The sequence below is a fragment of the Centropristis striata genome, chromosome 5 (genome assembly GCF_030273125.1).
Source record: "Centropristis striata isolate RG_2023a ecotype Rhode Island chromosome 5, C.striata_1.0, whole genome shotgun sequence".
NCBI lineage: Eukaryota > Metazoa > Chordata > Actinopteri > Perciformes > Serranidae > Centropristis > Centropristis striata.
In genome coordinates, this window is record NC_081521.1 from 8,514,917 (window position 1) to 8,538,870 (window position 23,954).

The 23,954-nt window shown below is 36.2% G+C and overlaps 1 protein-coding gene across 1 annotated transcript in view; it reads left to right on the forward strand.

Annotated features, from left to right (window-relative positions):
* LOC131971748 (LHFPL tetraspan subfamily member 4 protein-like) overlaps positions 1 to 23,116 on the forward strand; it is a 46,330-nt gene extending 23,214 nt beyond the window's left edge. The window contains exons 2-4 of the mRNA XM_059333329.1: positions 13,659 to 13,895; positions 17,602 to 17,618; positions 21,895 to 23,116. Of these exons, the coding sequence (XP_059189312.1) occupies positions 13,659 to 13,895; positions 17,602 to 17,618; positions 21,895 to 21,948 (308 nt within the window). The 3' untranslated portion in view covers positions 21,949 to 23,116. The remainder of the gene's footprint in view (positions 1 to 13,658; positions 13,896 to 17,601; positions 17,619 to 21,894) is intronic.
* The last annotated feature ends 838 nt before the right edge of the window (positions 23,117 to 23,954 follow it).

Genomic DNA, 23,954 nt, shown 5'->3' on the forward strand with positions numbered 1-23,954 from the left:
CAGGAGAGCGGGGTTCTCCTCCCTTGTGAAAATGAAAGTAAACCATTTTTAACTTTTGTTTTAAGTTATGTTTTTTATGCAAACTGTGACAGTCACGTGACCCTTGTAACTATGTCATTTCCAGCATTTACGTACATTTATTTACTGTTTAAACTCTGTTTTATAACGCCTTACCAGAAGTTTTTTGCACTAAACCTAAGGTCAGTGGTTATTTCAATATTTATCCACAGAAACTGCAGTCTTTTTTTACAACAGCGGACTTTACGTGTGTGCTATATTTAGAACGCGCTGTTGTACCGTGAGCGATACAAACGTGCTGTGAAACGCGAGCCGCGATACGCGCCGTAATTTGTGGTACTGACACACGACCTCTTCTGCCGTTTCTGTTGGAGAACTTGTTATAAAAATTCCAAGATGTTTGCCAAATTTTTATTCAGATATCTTAAAGTCAGAGATCAAGCAATCCCTTTGAAAATGAACCTGTCCATTTTTTCCTTGTTAAAATGAATAGCCTAACTTTGGAGCATTATTTTAACCCCTTCCCGTCAACATGGTTGGTATTACTGGATTCATTAGATCTTCTGGTTTCATATGACACCAACCAAAAAGGTTGGCAAAATATTTAGACAGCCCATGCTTAGGGTCTAACCCAATAATACAATCCTTACTAAGTGATTTGGTTTAGCCTCAAGGTTTCCGTTTGTTTTGTTAGCTGACTATGACGTTATGCTGACATCGGCACTAATCATCTGTTGTGGGTTTTGGTCAAACGTAGTGCCCATTTAATTTGAATTAATTTAAATTCCAAATTCAATGGTAGAATGTAAATATGGTCAATTTGGTAGCAAATATGGGGTGACCCTGGACACAGCTTATTGCTGTTCAAAAAAAAATGCAATGATGATGTCACCACCTTATTCTAGCCTTGGTTAACATTTGGAGTTTTTGGAGGGATATGGAAAACTTCATACTTGATAAGACTGGACAGATCATTTTTTAACCTAAAGATATCATCTCAAAATTTGAATCTAATGACAAAACACAATGCTTTATATCAAATCTTATGTTTCTGATGGGAAAGTTTCACATCCACAGGATGAAGTTTTCCAAATCCCTCCCTAACTTTAACGTTTTCACAAGAGAATTAAAATGTTATATCGAAACTTTAGAGTTGATGTCAAATAAAAAATATGAACGCACTCATACACTTTAAAAACATATTTTCAGAAACCCCAGAATAATATAAAGGGAAGCACCTTATACCCTATCTGCCCTATAATGTTATTATTTTATTTTTATATATATATTTAATTCTACAGATACTGTAACTGACATTTTTCTTTGTATATCTTGTTTATATACTGAATGCCTGTATTTCCTTCATTGTTAATAAAGATCTGGAAAAAACAAAAAAACATTATAACATTAGTTTTTCACACTGGCATGAACAGTGGAATGACAATGTGGATGCTTGTGTAGCTTCATTAGAGATGGTCATTGGAACATCCAGTGTGTGGACGCATGTGTGTCTATATGAATGTGTGTATGTGTGCTATAATATAATAACTCCATCAGAGCACATGACACAGTGTTGGGTGGCGTCATGGTCGTGTCTAGCTGCTGAGGAGTTGAATCTGCTCCCATCAAAAATACTTCACACTTATATATAGTGCCCTGATGGTATTTTTAGAGCTCTTATATAATCATCAGTTTGTCTCGAATGAAGAAAGGGATCTGTGTGGACATGTAGATTAGAAAGTCTGACAAAATGCTTACATAATAAGTCTATAAATAACTTTAGGGCACTATGAATAAATTGGTTCACTGTCATTTTACCTAGTTGGAACACAAACGTCTCTTGGCAGCATATCTCAAAATGTTTTCATGAGTTTGATCTTTGACGCCTTGTTTCTAACAGCTGATGGCTTGTGAACGCTGCGATGAAAAGAAATGACAGGAAGTGATGAACTGAGATGATAAAAAATGACACAATGGAGTGGAGCAGTCTGAACCATCTTGCATTCTTTCTCCTTCATACGATTTGTTTTTCCCTTTCATTCTCCAGCTCTCTGCTGTCTCTTCAGTGCTCCCACCCTCCTTCTCTGTTCAATCCCCCTCTTGCCGTCTTTGAAGTTCCTCCCCTCCAAGTTCAGAATGAAGTGTCTTGAGAGAGTGGAGGGAAGGAAGGAAGAGGAAAAACCCCAACAACTTCAAAGGGCTTTTCTTGGGTTGTAGGAAGGTGGGGGTTATTTTTAGCCTGCTGGTGCCCACTTAAAGGCTTCAGTTGAAGATGGAGGAGAAGGGCAGATAGAGATCATGTCATACTGCCTTATGAATCTCATAAAAGGGCGCCATGCCATTGTTCCTACGGCCCAAAAGTCAGAAGAAATTATCTTTCTCGAAGCCTAATAAAGTGGTGTTTGTGCCTAAACCTTATCACCATTATAGCACCACCATTATTTTTTCAGATGCACATGGGCACTCACTGGATTCTATGTGTCAGACCAATGGGATTTCAGAACATTGGGCCTCATTCACGAACCGTTCTTAAGAACAAATTTTTTCTTAAGTCCTACTTACGAAGATTTTACGAAGATTGTGGCATTCATGAATTTTTTTCTTATCCAGGATTTTTCTTAGGTAAGAACAAATCCTAGGAACACTCAGGAGTACTCTTAAGCACATTTCAGTGCTGACATGTTGGCATGGTTGTGTTGTCTTCTTTTGTTAAGTTCAATAAAATACATTACAGTGAAATTCCCCTCATATTTATGTATTTATTTATTCATTTCATTTTTTTTTTCATTTTACATTTTAATGAAATTAAATGTGTCAAAGCTTTAACATGAATAAAGTAAATTGGAAATCATGCCGTCCATTAGTAATACCACCCTATTTATAGGTGGCATTTCTCCACAACCTACAAAACAATGGCATATATATATTGCTGCTGCAGGAGGGCTCTTCTGGTTCTGTTGCAAGTTGGCTCTGCGGGACTTCATCTGTGATAAAAAATAAAATAAAATCAAGCCAAGGTTGCAACCCCTCAGTCCACAACCTCTGGACACAAACTCGCCACGGGCCCCTGCCTAGTTCCTACACACGCGAAGTGTGCGCGCAAAGGTGCTCTTCCCATTACGCACATAACAACACCGGCCAACACACAACTACACAAAATAACTGTCATTTTAGGTCTGTTTTGTTTGGCACCTGCCACGTACAGGACGATATACACATAGACGGATTATCATGACCACGAGCCCGTCTACACACGCATTATGTGCGCGTGCAACGGCGCTCTTTCCATTACGCACATAACAACACCAGCACACACAACCACACATTACTGTCAGTTTAGGTCTGTTTTGTTTGGCACCTGCCATGTACAGGACGATACATATATTATGGGAGAGACAGAACGCTCATATAGCCAGCCCTTGTAGTATTAATTAAAATATAGGTAACCACCTATTTTGATAAAAAGCGAAACTATCAACCAGCGTATCCAGAGTGTCCCATTAATACTCTCTCTCCCTCGCGCTGGCCGGCGCACACAGACGTACTTACACACACAAATACAGCACATGCCATGGAGGAGTCATGTTGTAATGTTAATAAAAAAAATGCACTAAATCGCACTAATGTGTTCAGACCCACCGTCCGACTACAGTCGTAGAAACTACTCACCTAAACCACCGGCTTTTTACTGGCCTTCTTCGAGGAAAAGTCCTTGATAAAGTAATCACGGTCCAACTCTCAGACCAGTTTGGCCTCTACGGCCAGTTACATATTGTGGTTTCAAGGTATTATTCCAGAAAATAAATTGTTTGTGTTGTTGCAACCTGCGCAAAATTTGACCGAACTGCAGATTTATTAACAACCTATTCAATCCTGACCCATCGACTAACAATCTGACAAAAGTTTTGCCTGTAGGGGCATCGGCTAATATTTTGGGGGTTCCAATAGCTAGCGGATAGCCAAGACTTTTTCTTCCATTGATTACAGTCTCATTATAAACTTGACATGAAAAGGAGAGACATGAGAATGGATTTGGTGTTGACAGATGACATCTGACTGGATTATTTGTGGGGCTTTTTAAGCGTGATATCATAAAGTGGGTCTAGTGGTCAGCACTCTTGCATCACAGCGAGAGGGTCGCAGGTTCGACTCCAGCCTGCTGTGTGGTGTTCACATGTCCCCCGTGTGGTGTCACCGGGTACACCGGCTTCCTCCAACAGTCCAAAAACATGCACTTAGGTTTAAAAAAAAGACACAAAATTACAAAAAAAGACTCAAAATGAAAAAAAAATACACAAAATTACCAAAAAAGACAAAATGACCAAAAAAATACACAAAATGAACAAATAGACACAAAATAACAAAAAAAGACACAAAATTAACAAAAACATGAAATCTTAAAAGTGCAGTATAAAAATGCACAAAATTACTTCTTGTAATTAATGTTGCTCTGCTGTTCTTGCACTGAAAAAAAAGAAATCAGAGTAAGTGGTTATTTTTTATTTGCTCCAAACCTTTTTTATTCCTATTTATACTGTTATTAAGTCACTGCGCTGTAAACAAATAGACACAAAATAAACAAATAGACACAAAATTACCAAAAAGATACAAAATTACCAAAAAAAGACACAAAATTACCAAAAAAATTAACAAAATGACAAAAAAGACTCAAAATTAACAAAACAAAAAATACACAAAATGAACAAATAGACACAAAATTACCAAAAAAGACACAAAATTACCGAAAACATGAAATCTTAAAAGTGCAGTTAAGTGTAAAAATGCACAAAATTACTTCTTGCAATTAATATTGGTATGCTGTTCTTGCACTGAAAAAAAAAAAGAAATCACAGTAAATGGTTATTTTTTATTTGCTTCAAACCTTTTTTATTCCTATTTATACTGTTATTAAGTCACTGCGCTGTTAACAAAAAGACACAAAATTACCAAAAAAAGACACAAAATTAACAAAAAAGACACAAAAGGACAAAAAAAGACTCAAAATTAACAAAAAAATACACAAAATGAACAAATGGACACACAATATAACCAAAAAAGACAAAAATTACCAAAAACATGAAACCTTCAAAGTGCAGTGTAAAAATGCACAAAATGACTTATTGCAATTAGTGTTGCTCTGCTGTTCTTGCACTAAAAAAAAAGAAATCAGAGTAAGTGGTTATTTTTTATTTGCTCCAAACCTTTTTTATTCCTATTTATACTGTTATTAAGTCACTGCGCTGTAAACAAATAGACACAAAATAAACAAATAGACACAAAATTACCAAAAAGATACAAAATTACCAAAAAAAGACACAAAATTAACAAAAAAATTAACAAAATGACAAAAAAAAGACTCAAAATTAACAAAACAAAAAATACACAAAATGAACAAATAGACACAAAATTACCGAAAACATGAAATCTTAAAAGTGCAGTTAAGTGTAAAAATGCACAAAATTACTTCTTGCAATTAATATTGGTATGCTGTTCTTGCACTGAAAAAAAAAAAGAAATCACAGTAAATGGTTATTTTTTATTTGCTTCAAACCTTTTTTATTCCTATTTATACTGTTATTAAGTCACTGCGCTGTTAACAAAAAGACACAAAATTACCAAAAAAGACACAAAAGGACAAAAAAAGACTCAAAATTAACAAAAAAATACACAAAATGAACAAATGGACACACAATATAACCAAAAAAGACACAAAATTACTAAAAACATGAAACCTTCAAAGTGCAGTGTAAAAATGCACAAAATGACTTATTGCAATTAGTGTTGCTCTGCTGTTCTTGCACTGAAAAAAAAAAAAGAAATGACAGTAAATGGTTATTTTTTATTTGCTTCAAACATTTTGTATTCCTATTTATACTGTATGTGGCCTTGTGGTAGTGTCCATGAAAAATTGTGGCCCCCTGCAGCATTTAAGTTGCCCATCCCTGCTCTAAGTTGTCCGTAGGAGTGAATGAGAGCGTGAATGGTTGTCTGGCTCGATGAGTCAGCCCTGTGATAATGAATGCACGCCACAACAACTCTTTAGCTGCACAAACAGGATTGGTCAATACTTCTCATTTTTCAGTACCTAAATATTTTCCCATTGGCAACATATTCTTTATTCACATGAAGATACAGTATCTGTTCACAGATGATACAATTTGTGGGATCTCAAGGATTTTGTTGAGTACAATTCCGAAAATTTCCAACCAAACCAACGGTTGGAGCTACGAAAATAAAACCCAAGTATCTTTCATCACATGAAATGATACCACAGAGTAAGATTTAATATCATGCCAAAACATGATTTGATTCAGAAAATGTGATTTAAATTGCTCACAGCACAAACACACTATAATTCCTTGTTTTTTTTAAGCTGGTGAACAAATTTCGTATCTTACAAATTATATGACTTTATAATATTTACCACAAAGGAAAATGATTAGTTATTGAGCTGCCATGAGGTTGAAGTATATGCCAATTGGGATTCTCCAAGTGTCTCTGTATCGACATTTTGAAAAAGCCCACACTCAATAAGTTTGGATGAGCTCCATGGCAGATGGGGAAACATTCATCAAAAACCCATAAAACATGTTACCTGACGCTCATTACTCGCTTAATGATTTTATCATCTCTCATCTATGTTAATATCTTGTATAAAGGTCATAAAAGAAGCTAATACCATGATGATTTCCCAAGATGATTGCTTCCATCGCTGCTCTATTCTCTCATTACTTACTGTATTATCGTCATTATACTCTTTCTCATTACATTCTCTCATTACGCCTGCAATCATTTTGTCGAAGGAGCGGTCACATTTTTCAAGGGTGTACGTCTCAGCCGGAAATAAGACTGGTCATATTTGCATGGTGTTCTGCTTTACACAGAGAGGTGGTGACTAATCTGATATCCTCCCTCATCTGTTCATCTGAGTTCACCGCCCACCATTTCCTGGTGATGGATGGCCATTGGGAGAAACCCAGGCTCTTCAGAGGGAATCTCTAATGTGACAGGGTTCAACCATACTATGACTAATGGACGTCACTTTAATACACTCACATGTATCACCTTCAGACCCTACAAGCAAACATTTCCCTGCCATTCTGCACTTTGTTGAAATGCTTTGTTTTAGCCCATAAGAAACCACAGTGACATGGGTATAACAAACACTTTAGTGACTTCTCCAAAATGTGGCTGTGACTGGAAACAGAAATCTAAAAAAGTAGCTCAAAAAGCATATTTTTTGCTATGAGGCTAAATTTAACAATTCTAATCCGTTAATAGGGTGCACTTTATTGCATTTAACCCTATTAGGGTTTATTTATTTGTATTATTGATTTATTATTTTGTTAGTTAAAAACAAATCTGAAAAATAATTTGTTGTTAAACAGCACTATTGTCACAATTTTAATGCTCTATGGTACACATTATGATACCAAAGTTTTTGGGGTTTGTTGCCCGTAGGCAACATTGTACCATAGCGATGCACAAGTGAAAAAGAAAGTTTTAAAAAATAATTTTAACATCATTTATTTAATAAACATGTGTAAAAGATTTAGTAGCTTCAACAGGATACAATACATAACATTTCAATTTAAAAACATAAAAGGAACTTTTTTAACCGGTTTCTTGTCTGAATGTTGCCTGTAGGAAACATTGTACCATTGAACCAACGACCCATTGAAATGAATGTCTTGAACAGTCTAAGTGTCTGAAACTATCATAAATTAAGTATACTCACCTATCAATAGGAATATATTTTTCCAGATGGAAAAGGGCCAGAAAATTAAGTTTTGAGTGATTTTTGTGGCGCAAAATGGCAAAGCTGTTTCCTTTGGAAAAGTCTGCAAAATAATGTTTCAATATGGCCTCCTAGAGATCATGTGACAAATTAAAGCACTGCTATTGGTTCCCTATACTCTTCCCTCTTTCTTAAAGTATCACATCACTCAAAAAGATGCATTGTAGAAATTTGACAGGCCAAAAATGTGTATGTTGCCTGAGGGCAACACTGTACCATAGAGGGTTAACATATGTTGTGGAGATGCAAAGAAAAATGCAAATTTATTTATATTAAAATAAGAAATATAAAAATAAATACCCACGCTGCTAAAAGCCAGCTCTTAAAAACAAGAGAAAAAAAGTACAAAAATTAGGTGTATTTTGCTTAAAAATAGCAAATGTATCTGCCAATGGAACAAGAAAATTTGGCTTGTCAATACTTCCCAACACAAGTAAAATATCTAATCTCAATGAACCCACAAATACCTTAGAATTATTGTACTCTAACTAATCAGTGCATTTTTCTTGATTCTAACGAAATACACGTAACCTATTTTCTCAATATGTTGAAAAATATTCTTGAATTAATAATAAGTAAATGCTAGAACCATCATCTTCACCTCTTCTTGTTGGCTTTTAACACCACAGAGAGTGTTGATTTTATGATTTTTTTGTTTTTATTTGTATACATGCATATTTTATTTTGTGCGTGCAGTACATTTTACATTGTTGTAATTAGGGGTTTGCTGGACCCAAAAAGCAGACGACTGGAATGAACAATCTAAACAGCAGCTTATTTTATTTTTTCTGCCAAGAGAAACACAGAAACCAACCCCCAGACTCCACACACCACATACATTTTATTCTATTTATTTTTATCCTATTTTTAATTTATTTTATCTTATTGCATTTCACTGTTGTATTGTTTACTACATCCCTTTGGATTGTGTTATCTATTTATTGTTTTTGCAGCACTTTGGAAACCTTGTGTTTGCTAAAATGGTGCTTTATATAGTCAGAAAACTAAAAACTAGTGAACTTTTCTTGATACAGCTACAAATATGTTTTATCTGTATGTAGAATATTTTTTCTTAAAATTCTTGAAATGAGGCAAAAGCCGTGGAATCAAACAAGTGAAACAGTCTAAAACAAAAACTGCTTACTAAGAAGAAATATCTTATCAGACAAAAAATAAGCAAATATCCCCTTTTATCTAAGATATTTCATCTTACTAGGATTTCAGTTTTTGTCTGTGTTGAATTGTTCATGTGTGAATGTGTTTTTGGTCACTTAATGTCTTTTTTATGGTCATTTTGTGTCTTTTTTGGTCATTTTGTGTTTTTTTTGGTCATTTTGTGTCTTTTTAGGATCATTTTGTCTTTTTTTGGTCATTTTGTGTCTTTTGGCCATTTTGTGTATTTTTTTGGTCATTTTGTGTCTTTTTTGGTCATTTTGTTTCTTTTTTGGGTGATCTGAACTGTGCGTGTGAGATTGTGTTCAGTGAGCGGGGGTCACGGACAACATGCATGTTAAATTGGGGGTCGCGACTCGCGAGAACTACTGGACTAGATCACAATTTAGTTAATTGAACTACTTCTAGTAACATGTCTCTATATATTTTAGACAAAACGATGCTTGTCATTTGCTTGTAAGGTCCTGTTACTAGCACAACATTGTGTTACATTGTGTTTGGTTGCAGCTGCAGTCTCAGCTTTCAACCATATATATTCACATTCTAAGGTAAAAAGAGCCTTTCTGATCTCTGAGGATCTTCTGTCATTTTAGGTGGACATCATATTTCAACAGCTTTTTTTAAATCTCTGTATTGACAGCAATAGGGCTCTAGACTTGTTTAGTGATGTAATCCTCTGTTTTTCATTTCAGCCAGTGATCTCTCAGCAGACTGTACGCCTCATTCCACACAGCAGCTACTGTGTTTGAATGCTGCCCAACATCCTTCAATAGACACACATGGCACACACTGCACTTTAAATATCCCCAATTGCACACCAATGGAGTTCCAGACGTTAAGTCTTTTGAACATTTATTGGACCAAAGCGTAATAATCACCAACTCAGCCAAATCTGTCTGACATTTCATGTGTATCACAAGTGATGTTGCCCGTGGAAAAGACATGTCTGGTTTGAAATGAAGATTCAGCCTGATGTCTGCCATGTATTTTCCCCATCTCCCAGTGGAGCCCACTGCTTTACTTACAGCCCCTTAGGCACAGACTGAATGCTATTTAAACAGTGCTGGTGAGCAAGGAATATGGCACAATCAGCTCCCCAGTGATGTTCACTTTGATGAATGGGCAGAGGTGTAAAGTATAGATTACCATTTTTGTTGTAGTGTGCATGTATGCATTTCCCCAGAGGGCTTTGTGCTGTGTGGGTCTGTGTGCACTCACTCCTGTTTGTGGGTGTGAGTGCATGCAGGTCTGTTTGTTTTATATATTCCATCACATATTCGATTGTCTCCAGGTGAATAATCTATACACTGTATGTATTCCACCTTGTCACTGGTTCACTGTTAACCCCTCTACACCTGAAGAGCTTTTGCATTTACACACAGATTTTCCCTAAACAATGAGCAGCAGGTGAATAGAATGGGAATAGAACGGACATTGCTAATGTTCACATGTTCGGTGTTCGTTGTGGTTGTACTGTTCTCTTTATGTTTTTTGCATCCAAAGTGTTAACATAAATAAACAGCCAGCCAAACTCCTTTTCAAGAGCCAGGAAGTGAGCGTGCCTGCCAAGGTTATTATAGTTAACGAAAACTAACGAAATAACGAAAACTAGAATTGAAAAAACATTTTCGTTAACTGAAATAAAAATAAAAACTAGAGTTTTTAAAAAACGATAACTAACTGAAACTGTATTGCGTGGTTACAAAACTAACTAAAATTATAGTGGAAATGTCCTTAGTTTTCGTTTTTGTCAACTTTTTTCATTCATAATTCAGTGTTTCTATTTCAACATGCAACACATATTGGGGCTGAGATGGATAAAACAAAGGAAATAAAGGCAAAATTCATTATGACCACTTTGAATCTCGCACCCAACACATAGCCCATTACAAAAAAACTAAAACTAACACTAAAACTAATAAGAAATAAAAAATAAACTAAAACTAGACAACGCACTCTTAAAACTAAAACTAACTGAATTTGAAAACAAAAATTCACAACGAAATTAAAACTAAAACTAATGAAAAATCCAAAACTATTATAACCTTGGTGCCTGCTCCTTTAATGACTTCTAAACAGCAGGTCAAGTCAGGATGACACATTGAACCGGAGTAAAACTATAAAGGAAAATACAAAAATGTCCTTAATAGACTGCTACCACAGAAATATGTAAATATAAACAGTCTGCCATTAACTATGATAAATAAGGTGTACAACAGGCAAGTATAAACACTGTAAGTAACAAAGACAACATATCAGGCAAGTAGCAAGGTATGAATTACAACAGCAAAGTAATCTTATAGGCTCACACAGAAAGTTATTATACATGAACAAACCTACAAAAATGTCCATCAAAAGTCATCAATATCAATTGTCAAACATGTAATGAACATCCACAACTTACAGCCATTGCTTTCTGAAGGATTGACATGGAAGATTGCACTGGATTCATTAAGAGAAACCTTACAACTGCAGTCATGCTCTAGTCTCTGTTTACATGCCTTCACTACTTCCTGTTTCCTGTTTCTTTTCCACCTTCAAAGTAAAAGCTCAACCAACTTTTTTTAAGGAAATAACAATACAAATACATTTTAACAATGAACTTAAACTCTTCACATATTAAAGACATACAGGGCAGAACAGTGGTCATTTGGGCCGTATGTAGCAAAATGGCGATTGTTGTTAGGGGAGCGTGTCTATGTTCCCTGGGTCCGATGTTCCCCTCTTTGTTTGAGACTGGGCAACATAGGACCACTTTTCCCCGCTTTTCCCAAAAAGGGTCCTAGGTTTTAAGGTCAGTGGTGGCAAACCTGCAGGTCTCGAGCTAACCCTAACCCTAATCTGCTGAAGAGGTTGTTTAATCACTGAGTGGAGTTAAACGGCGGTAGCTTTTGATATAAAAGGACTGTTAGACCCAGCTACACTACCGGTCAAAAGTTTTAGAACACCCCAATTTTTCCAGTTTTTTATTGAAATTCAAGCAGTTCAAGTCAAATGAACAGCTTGAAAGGGTACAAAGGTAAGTGGTGAACTGCCAGAGGTAAATAAAAAAGGTAAGCTTAACCAAAACTGAAAAATAATGTACATTTCAGAATTATACAAGTAGGCCTTTTTCAGGGAACAAGAAATTGGTTAACAACTTAACTCTATGGAGTCTTGGGCTATTTTGTCCATTTTTTAATTCTTTTCATGTCTTTGTAAGTCATTTTGTGTCTTTTTTTGGTAATTTTGTGTCTTTTGGTGTCTTTTTTGGTCATTTTGTGTCTTTTTTTGGTCATTTTGTGTCTTTTTTTAGTCCTTTAGTCCAACATAAAATGTGATTTTGAATCTTTTTTTTACTTTCAAAACGCTATCATGCTCAATAAAGAATTTTAAATGTTGCAAATGTGCATTATTTTCAGAGTACACTTAGACATTAAACTGCATAATTTTCAATTAAATTCTGGAAAAGTTGGTGTGTTCTAAAACGTTTGACCAGTAGTGTATGCTTCATAAAATCTAGTTGGCTAGCTAGCTTGATCATTTCACCTTGCTTTAATGCTTCACTGACAGCTTCTGCCTGTCTGCCCTGGTCCTTTTGTTGTAGAGTTGGTTTTTTACAAAAGACTCAAAATGACTGAAGAAAGTTTACCATTTATTGAAAGAATAATTGCAAAATGCAATGAGCCAAAAAGTTCTTCTTTCCTTTTCCTCTTTTACTTCCTTCTTACTTCCTTCTTTACTTCCTTCTTTAAATCCTTCTTACATACTTCTTTACTTCCTCCTTTCCTTCTTTACTTCCTGTTCTACCTCCTCCTTTCCTTTAATTCCCTTTTTACTTCCTTCTCTCCTTCCTTCTTTACTTCCTCCTTTCCTTTACTTCCTTCTGACTTCCTTCTTTACTTCCTCCTTTCCTTCTTTACTTCCTTCTTTCTTTACTTCCTCCTTTCCTTCTTTCTTTACTTCCTTTTTTACTTCCTCCTTTCCCTCTTTACTTCCTTCTTTACGTCCTTCTTTAAATCCCTCTTTACTTCCTTCTTTACGTCCTTCTATACTTACTTTCCTAAGTTCCTTATTCACAGTTTTCTTCTGGGTTTGGGACCCACCCCGACAAGTTTGGGCTTGTTGCAATTGGTCAATTTTGGATGGTGACGCATTAGCCAACCCATACTCGGCACCTTGTGATATTTCATTTCAAAACTAGACACCTTCCCTTTCTTATTACCCTTTTTGAAGCTTATGGTGTCTTGTATGTATGTTGTTTTAGCTGCACTGATCTAGTTCTCTAATGGTTCAGTAAGAGGGCACAATGTGCTCTCTTAACCTATAGCCAAATAGAGGAAGTGAGTCTTATTCAGTATGAGGCAGGACATACTCTCTTGACCTGCAGTTCCATAGAGGAAGTAAGCCTTAAATGGTCATGTAACAGCTCTACAAATAATAGTTTTAACACTTCAGTTATAGCTAATTTAAGCTAAGCTAAGCTAAGCTAAATGTCCCTATCCTTCAGTTGCATTTTCTTCATAGGAATGTGTTTCCTACACAGATTTCAGAGGCCAATTTGAGGACATCTGTATGCTCCATCACCCCACATATGTCACTGTCATCATACCCCACAGATCCCACTCCCCAATCCCAGTTACCACTTTAACCCATCTTCTCTTCTCTTCTCCTCTACGATGTGCTACAGGAGTGTGCCTGGTGCTGGGTTGCATGATCTTTCCCGACGGATGGGACGCCGAGGTGATCCGAGACATGTGCGGGGAGCAGACGGGGAAATACTCGCTGGGTGATTGCTCTGTACGCTGGGCCTATATGCTGGCCATCATGGGCATCCTGGACGCCCTCATCCTCTCCTTCCTGGCCTTCGTCCTGGGCAACCGGCAGACAGATTTCTATCTTGATGATCTGCAGACAGACAACAAAGGTTAGTAAAGGCAGCTATTCTCAACCTTGGGGTCGGGACCCCAGTTGGGGTCTTGAGATGATTTCTGGGGGTCGCCAAATCATTTTGGAAGTCAGCTCTGTCTCCACTGTGTTAAAGTATTCATATGTTTTAGTCTTTTTGGTCATTTTGTGTCTTTTTTGGTCATTTTGTGTCTTTTTTTGATCACTTTGTTTCTTTTTTTGGTCAAGTTGTGTCTTTCTTGGTCATTTTTTGTCTTTTTTCAGTCATTTTGTGTCTTTTTTTGATCACTTTGTTTCTTTTTTTAGTCATTTTGTGTCTTTTTTTGGTCAATGTGTGTCTTTTTTTTGGTCATTTTGTGTCTTTTTAGTCATTTTGTGGTCATTTTGTTTCTTTTTTGGTGATCTGAACTGTGCGTGTGAGATTCTGTTCAGTGAGCGGGGGTTGCGGACAACATGCATGTTAAATTGGGGGTCGCGACTGAAAAAGGTTGAGAACTACTGAGTAAATGAATAATGAAACAGTCCAGCCTCACCAGCTGGATGTCCTTTACCTCTGACATAACCCTGTCTGGATTCTTACTGTAGAAAGGCAGAATTCAATTAACAATGAGATGTGATTCATGCTTTATTCTTTGTATCTTTAAATCATAACCTGAAGAGGATTGAGATTATAAAGTCATTAGGAAAATGTTTACAGTGGAAATAAATCAAGTGTGAAGTAGGGTTATCTTCTCATAGACTTATATACAATTAGACTTCTTACAAACAACCAGAATGCAGATTTAAAGCACTTCTGCATTGGCACACTTTTCAGACCCAGAAGCTACACTTCCTTTATACAGTCTGTTTGAACAGTATGTTTTATCTAGGATGAGGAGGTTGAAAGAGCTAATGCTATCTAAGGTTTGAATTTGGCTAGCTGTGGTTCCTGGAGAGTAGCTAACCAGAAATCTGATATAAAGCAAGTAGGAAACTGGCCATGGCCTGAATGGGGTTTATATTAATCCAACATGTCCTTGAATAATAATATAATTGCTTTTGATATGCTGCATTGTTTCGGGAGTATGGCTAGGTTTCTTTAGCTGGCTATGCTAATGTTTAAAGCTAACAGTACAGGGGCGAGGGGGAATAGCAAAAAAAGGGAAGGACCCAAATGCAGACAGTTGAGGCTGCAGGATTATTTCAGAAGCAAGGCTATAGACAAATGAGTTTTTCTGGCGTCATGGCGGCATACCCGTTACTTATTAATAGGGGTGGGGAAAAAATTGATTCATGTACATATCGCGATTTTTTTCTGGGGTGATTTGAAAAAAATCAATTTTTCTCCCTAGAATCGATTATATTACGCCATATCCGTGTCCAGAAAAACTTCAGCCCTGCCATCGGTGTTGCCAACTTATTTAAGCAACATGTTAACCCTTAAAACCCCATTAACGGGGAACCTGATTAGAAATACAAAGAGGAGAGCACAGTGTGTAATACAGTCACTAAAAGCTCCGAACCGTTCATATTTTAAGGACTAACAGTGATGGCATTAACATGAACAATATTTGCCTGGTTGAAAAATGACTACACTCTAACCTGACCTCAGTAACTCCAGCCAAACTGCTTTCAGTGCTGTATTCAAGAGCGGGAGAACATCCCTCAGAGGGTTTCTGACAGTTTGCATGATGTTGCATCAGGACGCTTGAATTGCATTGTTTCAGCTGTATGAAAAGAGAGGAAGAGGAGGAAAGGAATGGAAGAAGGAGCCAGTGGAGGGGCAAGAATAAGAAAAAACATGCAAAACAATAAAAAGTCTCCTAACATAAGAATTATGTGTGTGATTTGATGAACCTGGTCTCACAGGAATGATCTCAAAATCCTTAACTCAAAATCCGTGGAATAGTCACGGAATCACTCAAATTTCCGTGAAACTGACACGGATTTCGCTACAATGCAAGTTAATGACAGTCATATCCCGTGGCTATTCCATGGATATTTGTTCCTATTGGTTTGTTCCAAGTCACGTGACTTTCAAGGTCCTGGCGGTCAGAACAAAAAACATGGCGGACAGTACTCTCATTTTTAGTGAAAAAAATCAATATTTTGACTCAGTTTCTGCATAAAAATGGATTTTGATCACATTTCTAGCGAGAAATATATGTTTTATTTTCTAAATCTTCACTCAGTGAATGTACATAATCACTTTGTATGTTGGAATAGCCACGGGATATGACTGTCATTAACTTGCATTGTAGAGAAATCCGTGTCAGTTTCACGGAAATTTGAGTGATTCCGTGTCTATTCCACAGATTTCTGTGAGACCAGGTTGGATTTGACTCCATAAAGCCAATGTGTTACAACTTAAGAAGAAAACAGAGCGAGGTTGTAAGAGATAGAGAGCGATCTATGACATAGTAGACGGAGAGATACAGACGGATAGAGAGCAAGATATAGTAGAGCAGCTATTCTCAACCTTGGGGTCGGGACCCCAATCGGGGTCGCGAGATGATTTCTGGGGGTCGCCAAATCATTTTGGAAGTCAGCTCTGTCTCCACTGTGTTAAAGTGTTCATGTGTTTTAGTCTTTTTGGTCATTTAATGTCTTTTTTTGGTCATTTTGTGTATTTTTTTCTGTCATTTTGTGTCTTTTTTTGTCATTTTGTGTCTTTTTTTGGTCATTTTGTATCTTTTTTTGGTCATTTTGTGTCTTTTTTGGTCATTCTGTCTTTTTTGGTCATTTTGTGTCTTTTTTGGGTCGTTTTGTGTTTTTTTTGTAATTTTGTGGCTTTTTTTGGTTATTTTGGTTTTTTTAGTCATTTTGTGTCTTTTTTGGTCATTTTGTTTCCTTTTTTTGGTCATTTTGTTTCCTTTTTTGGTCATTTTGTGTCTTTTTTTTGTCATTTTGTGTCTTTTTTTAAGTCATTTTGTGTCTTTTTTTGGTCACTTTGTGTCTTTTGTTGTCATTTTGTGTGTTTTTTGGTCATTTTGTGTCTTTTTTTGGTCATTTTGTGTCTCTTTTTGTCATTTTGTGTCTTTTTTTGGTCATTTTGTTTCTTTTTTGGGTGATCTGAATTGTGCGTGTGAGATTGTGTTCAGTGAGCGGGGGTCACTGACAACATGCATATTAAATTGGGGGTCGCGACTCAAAAAGGTTGAGAACTACTGGAGTAGAGGAGAGAGGGAGTGAGAGGAAAAGACGGAGATAAAGAGAGAAAAGTGACATAAGACGTCTCGGTTCTCCAACAGTCTATCTCCATGATGGTTTCCATGGTAACTGGAGATATTCCAGAGCATAGGCGTGTCTTTTCGTTTTTATCTGATTAACCTCATTGACAGTCTCAGTGATTTTACACATCCAATGCATCTAATGCTTCGCTCGAATGTCTTTCAAAGAAGCAAATGTTCCTTTACCTTCTATACATAAAGGGATAAAAAAAGAAACTGTGTGAGAACCTATGGACAGCCCATGAAAGTTACAAAGGTTGAAAAGTAAACTGCATCAGCATTATAATAATACAAAATGACAGAAAGTATAAATCATCTAAGAGAAGCACATTGAATTCTGAAAATGTGGACATAGGTTGAAATTTAATTTGTTGTTTTTTTTTACCAATAAGTAATGACCCAAATGCTTAACTCATACTTACATAAGCAGATTTTTATTTTATTTTATACAAATATGCACTTTTCCTTGCCTCACTGTGTCTATGCCAACACTTTTGTTCTTTTTTGTCCTTGCAGATTATGCTGTGTCAAGGGTAAGTTGACTTTTGCTTTGTACATCATGTTAAAGTAATATCTTCAGATTTGCCTGTGTAGAGGTTCATTAGCTTTAGAGCAATACACTACACTACCGGTCAAGAGTTTTAGAACACCCCAATTTTTCCAGTTTTTTATTGAAATTCAAGCTGTTCAAGTCAAATGAACAGCTTGAAAGGGTACAAAGGTAAGTGGTGAACTGCCAGAGGTAAATAAAAAAAGGTAAGGTTAACCAAAACTGAAAAATAATGTACATTTCAGAATTATACAAGTAGGCCTTTTTCAGGGAACAAGAAATGTTAACGGTTAACAACTTAACTCTATGGAGTCTTGGGCTATTTTGTCCATTTTTGAATTATTTTCATGTCTTTGTAAGTCATTTTGTGTTGTTTTTTTGTCATTTTGTGTCTTTTTTTAGTCATTTTGTGTCTTTTTTGTCATTTTTTGTCTTTTTTTTAGTCCTTTAGTCCAACATAAAATGTGATTTTGAATCTTTTTTTTACTTTCAAAACACGATCATGCTCAATCAAGAACTTTAAATGTTGCAAATGTGCATTAATTTCAGAGTACACTGAGACATTAAACTGCATCATTTTCAATTAAATTCTGGAAAAGTTGGTGTGTTCTAAAACTTTTGACCAGTAGTGTATATATTTATATATATATATATATATATATATATGCTGCCCTTACTAGGGTTTGTCACATTTAGTTCTTTTCTAATGTTCGTTATTCTTTTCTCAAATGAATATATTTATTTTAGAAAAAAATTGGCCTATTTTTTATTTCATAGACAATATTTATTTAAGATGTTTTTTTTTTTTTAAATGTGAACTTTATGGAGCTTTGATTTTTTTTAAAAAAAGGTTCTCCTGTTATTATACAGTATTTATCTTCACTTAAATAAACGGTTACAATAAAACTACTCGTGACATGTCATATTTGACTTTGACTGAACATTTGCTCTCACTTTGCCATAAAAATATCGGGATATATATCGTATATAGATATTCAGCCTATATATATATCGGGATATGACTTTTGGTCCATATCGCCCATAGACTGTATATAAATAATGAACGTAGTCACCGTGACGTCACCCATTGGTTTGTGGACTGCCCGTTGGAAGCCTCGAGTTCAGCGTTACACTCGTCGCCATCTTGCGTCGCCATCATGTTTCCGATACGCGGAGCAGACCATAATTGGACTGTGGCGGAGCGTGAGAGATCTGACGACACTGACTACACGCATCTCTACACCGGCAACCCGACTGAGAGAAGCCGCTGCTAGTTCATGTTAGCATTAACTGGAGCATTAACTGGGATGTTAGTTTTGGCTAGCAAAAAACCAAAAACAAAATGTATCTTTCTTACCTCAGAAAACTGAGCAGCGACTCCTTGGAGTGTCTGTTAGTCCAACCAAACGCTGAACAAGACATTTTTACTGAACAAAACGTTCAAATAAACTGTCATTAAGTGAAAATATAGTGTGAAAGGGTCAAAGTTATGAGACCAAACCGATAAACGTCCTCTTTTCTATCTATATAACGTTATATATAACTTTATTGACACGTTGCCGTGGATACGCTCTGCTTCTCTCCTGGTGACGGCTCGCCTTGTCAGTGACCTGTCAATCAAAGGTAGCCCCGCCCCAAATCATACGATTCTTTATCTTCTATTTTCTTCTAAATGGGGCCATTATTTACACTATTGACATCAAATTGTCTTGAAGAAGATTTTTTACAAGCGATTGAGACCATAGTGTTGTCCCTGAAAAAAATTTCTGAGGTAATAAATCAAGTGAGAAGTTTTCAAATTTAGCACTGAAATGAATGGGCAGATTTCTTTTGCAGCCAAACTTAGCACCCCCTACTGGAATTTCTCGAAACTCGAATTGTAGGCTTTATGCACTTCCTGGTGGCCTCCATGCTCAGACACGGAGATTGCCGCCTGATATCGCGCAGCCCTAGAGCAGTATAGTGCTCAAATTAAGGTATCAAACAAACCATAATTGTTGTCACCCACCTCCCATATGTCACATAACACATATTAAACTGTATTATCCATTTATATCAATTAACATTTATTCGGGTCTTTGCATTGACATTTTATGTAATCTTGCCTAGGGTAGAGCTGGTGTAAACCTTTTTTTAAACCAGTTTATATAGTCTAGACGGATTTCAGAAAAAAGGCCTCCTATAAGAAGTGAGGAGCATTTATGGGTACAAGTCAGGAACCGGCCTACCTTACATATCTCAAGGGTGCTGAGTCCAAAAAAAATGGTTCCCAAGCGAAATTTTGAGTTTTTGACCTTCTAATTTGTATATCAAATGGCCTATTGCCCATCTTACACAGTGATTGGACCATTTCCCCTTAGTTTTTTTGTAAGTAGGCAATCAAGATGAGGAAATTAAGTTTCTGGATCTATAGTCTAGGGTCAGAGCAAGGATATAGTGGAGTCTCAGTGCCTTTTTTTTGTATATATATGTATGCAAAATACCAACTGGAACATTTAAAAGTGATATTGATTGAATATTTGTGTCGGCCTTAAAAAAAACACACAAATAATGCTTAATTTCACCTTAAAAGTTGGTATTTTGCATATATATAAATATACATAAAAAAGACAATGAGCCTCCACTATATTCTTGCTCTGACCCTAGACTATAGATCTAGAAACTTAATTTCCTCATCTTTGATTGCCTACTTACAAAAAAACTTGGGGAAAATGGTCCAACAACTGAGCAAGATGGGCAATTTGGCCGCCATATTGATATGCAAATGAGAAGGTCAAAAACTCAAAATTTCATTTGGGAACCATTTTTTTGGATTCAGCACCCTTGAAATAAGTAAAGTAGGCCGGTTCCTGATGTGTACCCATAAATGCTCCTCACTTTCACTTTTTGGACAATTCCGTCTAGACTAATACTAGTATACTGAATTTCACAAGTAGATGTCACACTTGAATCAGCAGCTGGTCCCGAGTGGAACATAATGAGACTGAGAGAGGCCATGAATGATAGCGTAGTGACTCCGGTCCATTTGACTGTGGTAACTTACCTCAAAGGTGTTTTGCAAACAGCCAATAAACAGAAGAAGAAGAAGAAGAAGCAAATACTGAGGCTCACCCATTGATGTATAAAGAAACTCTGCTTATTCCTTTTAAAAAGTTGCTCAGTAAATAAAACGATTTAATCTTACAGCTCTTCTAGACTAAATAAAATCCTGATAGTAAAGCGAGTAATTTCATGAGGGTGATTTGCTGATTTACAGACGTTTCTTTACCAGTTTAAGTCTCTTCTGCACAAATCGTTGACATAGGGGCTCAGGGCTCAAGTCTTTTTTTTTTTAAATGTTTCCGTTTTGTCACAATGTCAGTTTTTTTAGTCTGACTTAGTCATGTCTTTTTGTCACTTGTCTGTCAGTTACCTTAATTGGCCATGACATAATGTCATAATAACAAATGCCGGTTCAGCCAGTTTGCATAAAATCAAGCTGGTTTAAGTTTGTACAAGAAACTACACCAGCAAAACTGTAAATCTACCCAACTGTAAAAAAAAAAAAAAATGTTTGCTTTGTGTTTGCTATAAAGACACCATTAAACTCAACAAAGCCCTTAACTGAATTGTACTCCCCCATGACTAATAAAGTGACATTTAGGTAAATTGTTTAAATCTTATCTATAACCTCTAATGCTGGGCTTACACCAAAAGATGTTCCCAGTCCCAGACAAAAAGCTGAAAGTCTTTAGTAAATCTAGGAGTTTTACTGGAGTCACGGCTCTCCGTCATCTCCATGGTTCAGTTTAAGGTAGTAATCTGCTCTGTTTCATATCAGTCTTTTCCTAGTCTTGGGTTTGTTGCAGTGACGTAACACAACATGGTTTTATTCATAATGATTTTGGTTATTATCAAGAATGTTTCCATGACTGTAGATTTAAAAATGACCAAAAAAGACACAAAATTACCAAAAATAGGTTTAAAAATGATTGAAAAAGACCAAAAATAGATGGAAAAATGACTAAAAAAAGACACAAAATGGCAAAAATAGATGTAAAAATGATCAAAAAATAAACAAAATTATCAAAAAATAAACAAAATGACCAAAAAAAGGACACAAAATTAACGAAATAGACACAAATTGGCCAAAAATACAGTCATGGAAAAAAGTATTAAACAGTTCAGTTTTTAGTCTGGGACTGGGAACATCTTTTGGTGTAAGCCCAGCATTAGTCTCTTAATCAACCAATAAGAATCCTATGTCTTGTTTTCTTCAGATTGAGGTGCGGGACAGAAGAGAGCCAAGGTACGGAGTGCAGCGCCTTCACTGAGGGAAACATTGGCCCTGGACAACTTCTCTCCTCTTCTTTTCTCTTCTTTTCTTCTCTTCTCTTCTCTTTAATCTCTTCTTCTCCTCTCTCCAATGATCAGGATATCACCCAATCTTAATGCAGACACCAAGTGTACAGGATTCTGTAAGATAAAAAAAAAAACAACACACTGGGATAAACTATATTTTCAAAAAAAAAAAAAGGTTGTACAGTGCATTTAACACTCGACTTTCTCAACGAATACCTTTATGATGAAAAAAAAAGATTTACTGTATTTAAAGTCTTGATTTGTGTGAGAAATTCAATCCTTAAGATGAAGAACCATAATGTCCATCTATGCTTTAACAATGATTTATCTTAAATCTTGCTATTTAATGACTTTGAGTTTGTGTTGTGTACATTCATAACTTCAGAAAAGCGGATTATTGATACTCCTGGTCTACTGAATACAGTAGCAAGTCCATTATTAAAACATTCGAAACACTTCAACACTGACCTGTATGGCTCTTCATCTAAGGACTTTAAAATGTGAGGAATTTAAAGGAGTACCCCATTGCAGCTTTACAGAACCTAACATCTCTGGGAGATTATCTACTGTACATACTTAACAATGTAAATAACATTACTGCTGACAAAAACAGCCGACAACAAAACCTCATCCGACTCTAATGCATTCAAGTATAGTATTTCTACCCTTGGTTTCAATGTTCCTTGTGCCAGAAGAGCATCGGAGTATGTGGAGATCCATTGTGTTTATATGACAGATGGGAATAAAATGAATATCTTTAATGGATATTCCACAGAATAGCAGGGGACTGTGTATTACAATTTTTGACACAGAAAAAAAAAGATGCTTTCCCTTAATGAGCGTGGCCTCAAAAAGAGCCTTATTGTAGTATTTCACCCTACAGTATGTAGTAAAAACTTTAATTGCTGACCTGAATTGCAGCTGTCCAAGTCAGATTTAGAAATCATGTTTTTTGTCCGAGTTCACTCCTTTGTAATTCACCAGTGTGCAGTTTACTCCAGTTTATGGTTCCAGCATACAGTGATCAGTTTACTCTACAGATGTCTTAAGACTGTGTGAATATGGCTGTATGAGTGGACCTTCTCTCAGAGGGAAGCCCCAAGTGCTGCATTGTCTTAAGGTGATGTCACTTATTTGCCTCTATGAATATGAATAAGAAACACTGCTTGTAGTAGTCATAGGAATCATAAGTGGGACAAAAAAACTCCAAACATTGAAGACAAAAGTTCTCTCTGTAACATGAGCAGAATATACTGTGACTTGGTGTCCTACCCTTAAATCCTGACAAACTTCTTATCTATATATGTTTATGCCGTTATGTGCAGGGCCGTAGCCAGTTTTAGACGGATCAATAGTCTGAAGTCGTCCCAGGGTACCGCCTGCATCCCCCTTATAAAGTAGCCTTAAAGTAGCCAAACTGGGTCTCATGCAAGAACATTTTAAAAAACTAATTTTATCTATGAGTTTTGCAAACTTCGGAAGTTGTATTCTCAATCACGCTTCAGCAGAAAAATATTATTTTACAGATTGCGTTTGTTACGTATAAGAAATATGTTTCAACTCAAAGTCTATGTAATAGTCTAGACGGATTTCAGAAAAAAGGCCTCCTATAAGAAGTGAGGAGCATTTATGGGTACAAGTCAGGAACCGGCCTACCTTATATATCTCAAGGGTGCTGAGTCAAAAAAAAATGGTTCCCAAGCGAAATTTTGAGTTTTTGACCTTCTAATTTGTATATCAAATGGCCAATTGCCCATCTTGCACAGTGATTGGACCATTTCCCCTTAGTTTTTTTGTAAGTAGGCAATCAAGATGAGGAAATTAAGTTTCTAATTCTATTAAGTTTTTTACCCCAAACCAATTTTCTCTCGAAATCACGAAAAAAAGTCAAAGTGACGAGAAAATAGTCAAAGTAATGAGAAAAAAGTTGAAGTCACAAGAAATTGTCAAAATGAAAAGAAAAATGTTGAAGTCACAT